The following is a 12609-nucleotide window of genomic DNA, read 5'->3' on the forward strand; positions in this document are numbered from 1 at the left end:
GGGTGTTTTTTCGCCCGCAAAGGACACGTGCTGGCCGAGTGTCCAAGTTGTCGACACTGGTAGCAACGTACATAACTACGCACCGGTAGTGACTTGGAGTCGGTGCGGGGCACCTCCATAGGTTCGGAAGGGTACAGGCTCCTGTGCGGGGTATCTCAGCGGCTCGGTGAAGGTGGGAGCCAAATTAACCCTTCGTCTGGATTGTGCCCGTTCCAGCCCGCGCTCCGTAAACCGGAGGTCAATGCGGGTGGAGACTGCAATCAATTCCTCCAGACTTGTGGGAACCTCCCTGGTAGCTAGAGCGTCTTTAACGTGCTCAGCCAACCCTCTCCAAAACACCGGGACTAAAGCTTTATCCGGCCACTCTAATTCGGAAGCCAATGTCCGGAACCGGACGGCATAATGGCTGACCGAGAGTGACCCCTGTGTTAGGGAGAGTAATTGTAAAGAGGTGTCGTGCGTGATCCGCGGTCCCAAAAAGACCTGCTTCAGAGCCGCGAGGAACTGGGCAGCACCCTGAACCACTGGATCACCACGTTTCCACAAAGGTGTAGCCCACTGTAATGCCCGGCCGGACAAGAGTGACACAATAAAGCCCACCTTAGCCCGCTCTGTAGGGAACCGTGCAGCCAGCAGCTCGAGCTGAATTGAGCACTGGCTCACGAATCCCCTACAGGTGGCGCTGTCACCCGAAAACTTGTCGGGAAGCGGGAGGCGGGACAGTGTCGGCGTGGGCAAAAGAGTAGGCACACGTGAGACAGCCTCTGCGACTGCCTGAGCAGCAGTCAGCGTGGTATTCGCAGCTGAGTTGGCGCTCTCAATAGCCGCCAACCTGCTCTCCAGCTGCCGAATATAGCGCTGCAACTGCTGCACGTCTGCCATTGCCAGCCAGACCCTGGCGCTAGTGTAATGTTAGGGACGGCGGAACGCACCAAATATAAATAATAGGAGGTGCGTTCGCCGCCCAGAGTCCAACGTGCGGTAGGTGACTAGACCGCTGCTGGACAATGGCAGATGCACCAGAAGAAGAAATAGTGCGCACGGGTTAACGTCACCCGAACGCTAGGAGCGGCTCTGTTCAGACACAGAGTCGCTGGGCATACATAAATGTAACGCCGCTAGCCCTGTTAACGTCACAGGAGCCGGCGTGTGGCGTCGCAGCCGCGAACACCAATAGCTGCTGTTAATGCAGCGTAGCGGCAACTATAGCCGCAAGCGTCAGCGCCGCGAACCAGGCACCAACGGACGCTAGTGTAGGCGTGGAAAGCACAGTGGCGTGCACCTTGCCACAATCTGGAGCTGACTAACCCAACACACAGTCACCATTCGTAATATCCAAGGGAAGGGGTTTCATAATAAGTCAGACACCAGTCCATGCATCCATCACCATACACACACAGCATAATATGCTACACTAGCGCATGGCCGAGCCGCCATGCGGGCTTTTTATAGCCATGCGCTTCCGGGACCTTCCATTACCCTGGAAAGGACCAATCAGATCCGACACAGGACCTGAACATGTGATCCCCTGCTCTCCATGAGAGGTCACCTTGCGGGCATGCCCAGTAGCACGGCATGAGGACTTAGCCTCTGGAGCGGTTCCCTGCAGAGCAGGTTGCGCTACCATTGCTGCACCAGAGGTGGCAGCAACACCCAGGCTGTCAGAGCAAGTCTGAGCAGTACGCCTGGCTCGCCGTGATTGCTGAGCAACACCCGGAGCGGTCGGAGGAGAATGGGAGACCGCCGGATGTCTGGCTCTGGATTCCTGCTGTGCAGAGTCAGGAATCCGATGCCTAACAAATAACATCATAGCAGAGTAACTCCCGGCACCCACTGTCTAAAGGTGCGCTACTGCTGACTGCAAAATTCGCCTACCCAGGCCCACATCTGCTGATGCCTGGGTATGGACATTGTAATGCTTTGAGAAAGTGTGCAGGCTAGACCAGGTCGCCGCTTTGCAAACCTGCTCTGCCGACGCTTGATGCTAAATGGCCCACGAAGCACCGAGTGGAGTATGCCTTGATCCCTGCTGGAATAGGCTTGCCTCTGAAACGGTAAGCTTCTTGAATAGCCGACCGAATCTATCAGGCTATTGTCGACATAGAAGCGGCTGATCCCCTCCGCTGCCCCTCCGGGAGCACGAACAGGGCGCCCGTTTGGCAAAAAGGCGCAGTCCTAGACATGTATCTTCTGATGGCCCTCACAAGATCACGAGTGAAGAGCTTTCTCAATACGGTGCACCAGAGCTGGACAAAATGAGGGTAGGACAATATCCTTGTTCTCGGAGAATGAAGGCACCACTTTTGGAAGGAAGGGCTGAGATGGCCTGAGGACTACTTTGTCTCGGTGAAAAATCAAAAAGGGAGCTCGGCAGGAAAGAGCAGCTAACTCCGAGATTCTTCTGATCGAAGTAATCGCGACTAGAAAAGCTACCTTCCATGAGAGATGGGATAGAGACATGTCCTGCAACGGCTCGAAGGGAGATTCCTGTAGGACACCTAGGACCAGAGTAAGGTCCCAGGCATCTAGAGGTGCTCTATAGGGAGGTACCACATGGGAGACCCCCTGAAAGAACGTTTTCACCTGAGGTTTGGAAGCGATCTTATGCTGGAACAGGACTGACAAGGCCAAGACCTGCCCCTTGAGGGAGCTCGGTGCTAGGCCCAAGTCCAGGCCTGACTGAAGGAATTAAAAAATGGTGGGAATGTTTAAAACCAGCGGAAGCCAACCTATGCTTCTGCACCATTCGAAAAAGATCTTCCAGATCCAATGAAAGATGCGCCCCGAAACCGTTTTTTGAGCATTGATCGTGGCGGCAACTACCTTGCGGGAAAAAAACCCCCGCATGGGTCGGAACCCAGGACTCAATGGCCAAGCCGTTAAACACAGGGCACCTGAGTTCTGGTGGTAAATCGGACCCTGAGAAAATAGATCCGGTCGATCTGGAAGTTGCCAAGGAACGTCTGCGACCAGTTGGACCAGCTCCGCGTTCCACGCTCGACACGGCCAGTCCGGAGCAACAAGGATCACCGTACCCCCTCCGCCTTAATTTTCCTGATGACCTTCGGAAGCAAGGGTAGAGGGGGAAAATGGTAGGGAAGACAGAAGTGACTCCATGGAAGGACCAGCGCATCCACCTCAATGGCTCTCTGGTCTCGGGACTGGGCTACAAACTTGGGCAGCTTGGTGTTGAACCAGGATGTCATCAGGTCCATGTCTGGAGTTCCCCAGCGAAGGCAGATTTCCTGGAAAATCTCCAGATGGAGAGACCACTCCCCCGAGTCAAGGCCTTGATGGCTGAATAAGTCTGCAGCCCAGCTGTCCACTCCTGGAATGTGAAGGGCCGAGATAATTGAATGGTTATTTTCGGCCCAGCGAAGGATGTGTTCCACCTCTCGCATTGCAGCTTTGCTGCGAGTGCCCCCTTGATGGTTGATATAAGCCACGGCCGTGGCATTGTCCAACTAGATACGGATGGGGTGCCTGCTAGGAGATGATGGAACCGTCACAGGGACAGAAGAATCGCTTGTATCTCCATGACATTGATGGGAAGACGTGACTCCTGAGGAGACCAATTTCCCTGGGCAGTGTGGCGACAAAAAACAGCTCCCCAGCCGAGTAGGCTTGAGTCTGTAGTGACTACCTGCCAATGGACCGGGAGGAAGGACTTGGATCGGGAGGAATGAGTGCTTGGTTGACCCGAGGAGTCAGCCGACGCGGATGGCCGAGGGAAAAGGGACTCTTGTCCCATGAGACCAAAAGCGCATATTGTAGGGGACGAAGATGTAGCTGCCAATTACTTCCATTGCGGCTACCATCTTCCCCAGGACCTTCATGCGGAAACGGATGGAACTAGGAGACGGGTGACAGATCGCCCGGACTCCCTGCTGAAGAGCTAAGACCTTGTCCCGAGGGAGAATTACCAACCCTCGGCAAGTGTCCAAAATCATGCCCAAGAAGGAAATTTGCTGAGCTGGAACGGGAGAAGATTTGTTCAGGTTGATCAAGCAACCTAGCCAAGAAAGGATATCCAATGAAATACGGACGCACTCCTTGCAGGCTTGGAAAGCTGGCCCTTTGATCAGTAGGTCATCTAGGTAAGGAAGACAACTATGCCCCGAGAGTGTAAAATGGACATGACGGCTGCCATGACCTTTGTGAATACTCTGGGGGCAGTGGCGATGCCAAAGGGCAAGGCCGTGAACTGAAAATGTTCTCCGCGAATGGCGAAGCGAAGGAACCTTTGGTGAGGAGGAAAGATTGGGATGTGAAGATACGCATCTTGAATGTCTATGGAGGCCAGGAACTCCACCTGCTCAATCGAGGAGATGACTGAACGGAGAGATTCCATCCTGAAATGATGGACTCTGACGAATTTGTTTAGAAGCTTTAGGTCCAGGATAGGCCTGACTGTACCATCCTTTTTTGGAGCCACAAACAGAATTGAATAGAAACCCTGGAACCATTCCTTGTCTGGGACCGGGGAAATGACTCCATCTTGGCAGAGAGACTGTGTGGCTTGGTAAAAGGAAGATGCCCTCGTACCGGTTTTGGGGGGACGGGATGCAATTAAACGGGTTGGAGGGGGGAAGGAAAATTCTAATTCTATCTTGTAACTGGAGGACAAAAGATCCCTGACCCACTTGTCATGAACGACCGCAAACCAGACATGGCAAAAAAGGAGAAGACGGCCGCCTACTTTGCTGGTGTCATCCGGACAGGGTTGCGAGTCATTTAGTTCAGGACGTTTTGTCCTTTTAAAGGACACCACATTATCAACGTAAGGAATAGTAGGTTCTCGATCGACCTGCAGCGACTGGTTGACGGCCTGAATGAGGCTATCCACTGTAGCCTGGTAACCTGGCAACTCTAGGTCAATGGGCCCATCAGACTTGGTATTGGAGTCGTGTTCGCTACAAGTCCCTGGTGAGCGAGAAACAGAGCTAAGGGGTGCCGAGGCGCCAGCGGGCCTAGCTTTGAGTCCGTTTCCTAGATGCTTGTCTGTGTCTTAATTGAGAACGGCCCTGCAGGCCAAAATAATTTCCCCTGAAGTAGGGGAATTCTCTGAGACAGACGGATTATTGGTCCTGCTCCTGGAGAGATCCTGAAGGGACTCAGTCGCCCAAGTTAGGGAAGCCATAGATTGCGATAATGACAAAACCCACACAGGGTGACTAGTCACCGTGTGATCGGACGTGGTGGGAAGCTCCTGAGCGCATTTAGGGTCGCAAGCGTCACAGAGCGGAGTATTATGTCGCCTTGGTAACGCAGCCTGACAGGAGGCGCATGAAGTAAAAAACACGGTGTGTGAATTGTTGGACTTTTTGGAGGTTTTAGTTAGGGCCATGCTGTACCCCTGTTATCTCCCAATAAACTGTGCTCTCCCAATATACCGCAGGGAGGACTATGTGCAGTTGTAAGTTAGCAGAGCACTTTTAGAGGAAGGGTGAGGAGCCCTGAGGGCAGTGTGACAGAGCACTTACCCAGGTCTTGTGCCCCTAGGAGTCCTTGAGCCCAGCGGTGCAGCGGTGGTCTTATATGCCGACACAGTGCCTGTGTCAGGTCCTGTTGCTCCTAGGTGTACCTGAGCCCAGCGATGCAGCGGCAGTCTTATATGCAGACACAGGGCCCCTGTATGCCTGTGTCCGTCTGAATATGGCCGCTGAGTTCAGAAATGCGCTTCTCACAGTGTTCGAGAAGCGCCAGGCAGGTGGGTGGTACCACCGTCGTGATGCGCGGCTGGTGGGCGGAGTAATCGGCCTGTGACTTAATAAGGGTCGAAGCCGGGGACTAGATTAGCGGTGCCCAGAAGGAAAGAACGACCGGGCCCGCAACACGCTCAGGAGCGCCCCCGTCAAAAACTCATCGCCAGGAGCTGTGGAGGAGTGAAAGCAGAGCTGCCGCTCTGCATGAAGGTCTGAGCTGCGACAGGGATTGTGCAGGAACCCTCAATTCACCATCCCCTCTGAGGGGGAGGTGGAGAGAGACCGTTCAGCTTCCTGCAGGACCGCTGTTGCATCAGTGGTGGTGCAGTGGGAGCAGCACGGATGCCGTGGGGGCCTCTGTGTATCCTAAGGGTTCGCTCCCCTTGGATTTCACAAGGCTATGTCCGGCTGTAGACTGGCTGAGAAGGGGTACCTGGAGGTGGAACTCCGTGTTCCCATCTGCTGCTGGTGTGGGTTGATCGGCACCCTGAAGGGAATCGTCACCCCTAGTATTGGCTAAGGCATGGCATCCCATGTCGCAGGAGAGGATACGGGGAGGCGACACTCCCCGTGCTTGCCTGTTGTTGTTTGGGGGAGATCAGCCCCTTGAAAGGGTCCGTCGCCCCAGTCTTCCTGCGAAAAAGGGTTTAAAAATAAAAGTAAAAAATAAAAATAAAAAAGTATGGTCTGAATAGCAGACCCCAGTGTGCCTCCTCAGGACACTAAGCATGAACTGGTTTGATCCGGAGCCAGTGGGTGGTGTATACTGCAGAGGAGGAGCTAACCTTTTTTGTATTTATAGTGTCAGCCTCCTAGTGGCAGCAGCATACACCCACGGTCCTATGTCCCCCAATTTGGCGAAGGAGAAATCTACGAAAATTGAACAAATGAAAGTCAGACATTGCTTTTCAACCATGCATCTACAGAATCTAAAAAAATAAAACTCATGGAATAGCCCTGGACAGAAATGATGGTACCCCTGAAAATAATGTGACAAAAGGGACATGTTAAATCAAGGTGTGTCCACTAATTAGCATCACAGGTGTCTACAATCTTGGAATCACTGAGTGGGCCTGAGTAGAGGTAACGCCCTTTTTCATTTATAATAAGTTCTGGAGGCAGATTCTTAGGGAGATCTATGTCCGGCCCAGAGATCTTAACAGCTCATTTACATTTTAAGAAAAATGTGGATTTTCCTGGAATTAAACATTAGACTGCAGGTTTCAAGGTATCGTTTTCTTCGACTTTCTATGACCTACATGACCATGTAAATGGATAAGGAGAGTTAATCCTACTGACAGACTCCTTTTAAGTAAAAGCAAACAAGAAACATAATGGTTTAAAACTATGAATTTTGAATAGCATCCATAAAGAAATAATATAGGATCTTCTAAGAACAGTACACTGATATGTACTAAGCAGTTAGAGAGAAATAAATATGCTTATAAAAATGAATAGAAAGCATTTTTTTACAGATCTTACTTGGGCCTGAAGGCAGAGACAAAGGAGCAGAACTTGCAGTTGTATTTGCCTTCTCTAGCAAACAGGGCAAGTGCCAGATGACTTCTCTCATGGGATCGCAGGCCTTGCATGGACATTAAGACTCGGTCACACTGTTTACATGGGTAGCCACCTGGTCTGCAGCGTTTTGGAAGGGGAGCAGGAATGGGGTTTGGTTCTACTTCGGTGCTACATTCTCCTGCCTGTGTGCTGGAGTCAGCAGGCTGCCCTTGAAGATCTTTGCAATCATTGTGGTTTGTATCATCCTTTTAAAAGAAAAGAGCATAATTCATACTTTGCACTATGTCAAACATTTACTTATTTATCACAGAAAAGCTATTTCTACTTTTAGGCACCAAAAATAAACATATACTTTGAAATGCCAAGCAGTTTGCATGGTAATGAACAGTAGCATTTCAGAGGTTTGGAAACACACAGGTGAAATGTTGGATTAGTAAGAATATACTACAGCGATACATTTACATAGTATATAATTAAGATGCATCAAAGAATCCCATATCCTGGAAGAATAATGGAACAACAATTCTGAAATACTTATGCTAACATTAACTAAAAGGGCAATGCTTTCAAGAAACACAGTAACATGTAGACATAACCTGACTTATGTGACAGTGAGTTATGTTTTTAGAAAAATTATACTTCTATACTTGAAGAATTATAAGGTGTCTGGCTGTTCAGAATGTTAAATAACCAAGAAGAACCATTTAAAACAGTCTTTTATTCAATAAAACATGTCAAGGGTACAAGAGAAGTAGCTTCAAAATGTTTGTGCCGTTAAGTTAGAATTTACTATTTGTACCTTTAGTTCAGGAGGAACTGGGGGAGCATTTCCATATTGGACATGTTTGCGAAGGTGATTATAGATGGCTCGGAGTGTGGGATGGATTTCCACGCAGAACTTACATTTGTAGCCCACTACCTTTTCCTTTAAGCTCTTATGCACTGCCTCTTGACCACTTCCTGTCTGTAACCATATCCAGAAAAATACAAAATTATGACAGCTACATGGACACTTAAAGGGTCATTGTTCAGAAGGAGAAAATCTCTCTAAACATCTATTTATTCACAGCCAATATAAAAGCTCTAAACTAATTACACATAGTGTAAAATCTCGATAAATGAGCACAAGACATAGTATTTCTACAGCACAACTTAGGGCCCTGTCACACATAGCAATTGACCAGCGATCCCGACAACGATATGAACTTGTCAGGATCGCTGGGGTGTCGCTACATGATCGCTGGTGAGCTGCCAAACAGGCAGATCTCAGCAGCGATCAGGACAGCAACACGCGGGTAACAAGCGACGCACGTTACCCACAGTGTACATTAAGATACCAGCATGCAGGTGCAGGGAGCTGGTAACCAAGGTAAACATCGAGTTTGTAAGGGCAGCGCAGCGCTTAGAAGCCCGATGTTTACATTGGTTACCAGCTCCCTGCACCAGCGCACTGGTATCTAACGTACACATCGGGTTTCTAAGCGCCAAGCGGTGCTTAGAAAACTGATGTTTACCTTGGTTACCAGCTCCAGCTCACTGATCGCTGGTCTCCCGCCTGCCACACGCAGTGCTGGCCAGTGGGAGACCAACAATCAAAAAAATGTCCAGGCCATTCAAGCACGATCAGCGATACCCGACAGGGGTCCGGTTGCTGATGAGTGTCACACACAGCGATCTCGCTGGTGACATCACTGTTGCGTCACAAAACTTGTGACTCAGCAGCGATCTCGCTGGCGAAATCGCTTTGTGTGACGGGGGCTTTAGTATTGGGAGCTTTTCAATAAAAACATGAACAAGTAACAGTTTTTTCTAATCGTATTCATCATTTTAGCCATCGGCGAGAATTAGTTAATGTGCCTTATGCAATGAGTGGAGCAAAGAAACTGGGCAGATATATTTAATCACGGCAATACTGTTTAAGGCAACGACTGGATCCAGAAAGAAAAGTAGAGAATAACAAAATCTTTATAGATGACGTTATGAAAGAGTTATATTGATCAGATCAGATTATAGGGTGTATTGTGGTCCCACCTAATAATAAACTGAATTCAGTGCAATAATAATTGCTGGTATTAATATTTAATAACCACCAGCCATCATTGTTTTACTTAAATGCAATACTATTTACTTAAGATTGCCCTCCAATTAATATAGTGTGATGCATGTTATAGGAGACGGTAAATATCACTCATAGATGACCTAACAAATAAGGGCTACGATACCATTACAGGTGCACAGCGCAGCTCCAACGTGCACTATTACTAATAATTTATAATCATTTATTAGGCTACCCCCTTTTTTATAACAATGCAGATGAAGCCCACCTGCTCACCAGAAAGGGTGCAGCATCTCACTAGCCATCAAGGTATTTTTCTTTAGAAATGCAGTTTATGTTTTATACAACAGGAAACGACAACAAGTTAAAGAAGCTAAAAATTAGGGGACGGCCTTTAACCCCTTAACGACCGCCGATACACCTTTTTACGGCGGTAATTAAGGCCACTTAAACCACAGCGCCGCTAATTCACGGCGCTGTGGAGAAAGTAAATAGCGCCCCCCAGTGTCGGATTTTTTCCGGGGTCTCGGCTGCTGAGGGTAGCCGAGACCCCAGAGAACATGAATCGGGTCGGTTTTTACCGACCTCGCTTTAGCGATCGCCGTTATTAATCCTATAACGGTGATCGCAAAAAAAGCCACGATTTTGCATTTAATTTCTCTTTCCTCTGATGTAATCGCACATCAGAGGAGAGAGAATTAGGGTCCCCGATCCCCCCCTGTATCTCGCGTTGGTCCTGGATTCCCTCCTGGTGGTCCTCTGTCCCGCCGGCGTCCTCCGGTGGGCGCCGCTATCTTGGATCCGGAAAAAATGGCAGGCGCATGCGCAGTGCGCCCGCCGCGAATCTGCCAGCTGGCAGATCCATTTTGATCACTATGATAAACTATCATAACTAGTCAAACATAATGAAATAAAGAAAATATCATAACTAGTCAAACATAATGAAATAAAGAAAATATTTTTTTTTTCATTTTTCCATTAGGGTTAGGGTTGGAATTAGGGTTAGGGATGGAATTAGGGTTAGGGCTAGGGCTAGAATTAGGGTTAGGGTTAGAATTAGGGTTAGGGCGAATTAGGATTAGGGTTAGAATTAGGATTAGGGTTGGGATTAGGGTTAAGGGTGTGTTGGGATTAGGGTTGGAGCAAGAATTGAGGGGTTTCCACTATTTACCAACTTTGGCGGTCTAATTTCTCCTGTTACCCTTGGGAAAATATAAAAATTGGGGGCTAAAAAAAAATAACTTTTGTGGAAAACAAAAAGACTTTTATTTTCACGGCTCTGCGTTATAAACTTCTGTGAAGCACTTGGGGGTTCAAAGTGCTCACCACACATCTAGATAAGCTCCTTGGGGGGTCTAGTTTCCAAAATGGGGTCACTTGTGGGGGGTTTAAACTGTTTAGGCACATCAGGGGTTCTGCAAACGCAACATGACGTCCGCAGACCATTCCATCAAAGTCTGAATTCTAAAATGGCACTCCTTCCCTTCCGAGCTCTCTCGTGCGCCCAAACAGTGGTTCCCCCCCACTTATGGGGTATCAGCGTACTCAGGACAAATTGCACAACAACTTTTGTGGTCCAATTTCCCCTTTTACCATTAGGAAAATAAAAAATAACGGGCTAAAAAATCATTTTTGAGGAAAAAAAAGTGATTGTTTTATTTTCACTGCTCTGCGTTATAAACTTCTGTGAAGCACTTGGGGGTTCAAAGTGCTCACCACACATCTAGATAAGTTCCTTAAGGGGTCTAGTTTCCATAATAGTGTCAATTGTGGGGTTTTTTCACTGTTTAGGCATACCAGGGGCTCTCCAAAAGCGACACGGTGTCCAATCTCAATTCCAGCCAATTCTGCATTGAAAAAGTCAAACAGTACCCCTTCCCTTCTGAGCTCTGCTGTGGGCCCAAACAGTGGTTTACCTCCACATATGGGGTATCAGCGTACTCAGGACAAATCGCACAGCAACTGTGGGGGTATGACTTCTCGTGTTACCCTTGTAAAAATAAAAATTTGGGGGCGAAAAGATCATTTTTGTGGAAAAAAAAATGATTTTTTATTTTCACGCCCCAACATTATAAACTTCTGTGAAGCACTTGAAGATTTAAAGTGCTCACCACACATCTAGAAAAGTTCCTTAATGGGTCTAGTTTCCAAAATGGGGTCACTTGTTGGGGGTTTCCACTGTTTAGGAACATCAGGGGCTCTCTGAACGCAATATGGCAGAGAAAATGAAGATACAAAATGGAATACTAGGAGATGACAAACGAGAGTAGACAGTCAATGTGATACCTTACAGGTACAAAATGATAAATCCGAATTATGAGAAATTGTGCACTTGCATTTTATCCTTAATATGGAGATATTATGATGAATTGTTCCATCTAAATCTATGGCAATATCGTTTTTGCCCAGCACTTGCACCTTATATATTTACTTATTTTTAGGGTAGCTAATAATTTAGTGTTTGCATTATTTAGTATCTCTATCCTTAGCATTATGATGAAATCTCCTCTGTAATCTGGTTTGCACTAGTAGCTTAGGTATTGATCATGTAATCATTTATTTCAATTGTGTTGTTTTCATTAATTTGATCATAATTTTGATTGATTTTTTACACCTAAAGCACTTTACTCAGTGATGATGTAACTATTTGTTTCTACAATTTTGGTTTCATTTGATTATATTTGTTGATGGGATTTTTCATAATTCGGATTCATCATTTTGTACCCTTAAGGTATCACATTGACAGCCTGCTCTCGTTTGTCATCTCCTTGTATTCCATTTTTTATCTTCATTCTCTGTATCCACACTTTAGCTGAAATTTTTCCTTCTTAATGTGAACATTTTGACTGTTTTTAGACTTGATTGATCATTCCTGTGACATGCTTTCAATGTGTAGTATGTTATTTTTTTCTTGAATTAATTTTTCTTGAATTTGCATATTGACCCAGATTTTCAATAATACCAACACCATGAGCACATAGCACTGTCATCATATGACCGCATTCGGTTAGATTTCATATTGTAAAGTACAATCGCTTATCATGGCTACAAACAAGACAGAGGAATGCACTCCCACAATGGAATGTTTTAAGGTCTATGGAAGTTAAGTGGCAAATATGGTGATATTTTTTGAACAGATATTCCGTACGTTTGGAAAATACTGGTAATACTGGTGAAAGCATATGTTTAATGGGATAGTAAAATTACCAATGTAATAAGCTCCTATAGAAATGTGTTACGTTGGGCATTAACCCCTTCATAACCGGAGGTATTTTCGGTTTTGCATTTCGGTTTTCGCTCCCCTTCTTCTCAGAGCCATAACTTTAT

The 12609-nt window shown here is 47.2% G+C and overlaps 1 protein-coding gene across 2 annotated transcripts in view; it reads right to left on the minus strand.

Moving 5' to 3' along the window:
- ZNF462 (zinc finger protein 462) overlaps window positions 1–12609 on the minus strand; it is a 134237-nt gene that overhangs the window by 52841 nt on the left and 68787 nt on the right. For both annotated transcript variants that reach the window (XM_073542657.1, XM_073542658.1), the window contains exons 4-5: window positions 8026–8190; window positions 7188–7471 (exon numbers count right to left, since the gene is read on the minus strand). In XM_073542657.1, coding sequence (XP_073398758.1) covers window positions 7188–7471; window positions 8026–8190 — 449 coding nt within the window. The remainder of the gene's footprint in view (window positions 1–7187; window positions 7472–8025; window positions 8191–12609) is intronic.

This window comes from Dendrobates tinctorius, unplaced genomic scaffold (genome assembly GCF_039654945.1).
Source record: "Dendrobates tinctorius isolate UK_male_01 unplaced genomic scaffold, ASM3965494v1 ptg000128l, whole genome shotgun sequence".
Classification (NCBI taxonomy): Eukaryota; Metazoa; Chordata; class Amphibia; order Anura; family Dendrobatidae; genus Dendrobates; species Dendrobates tinctorius.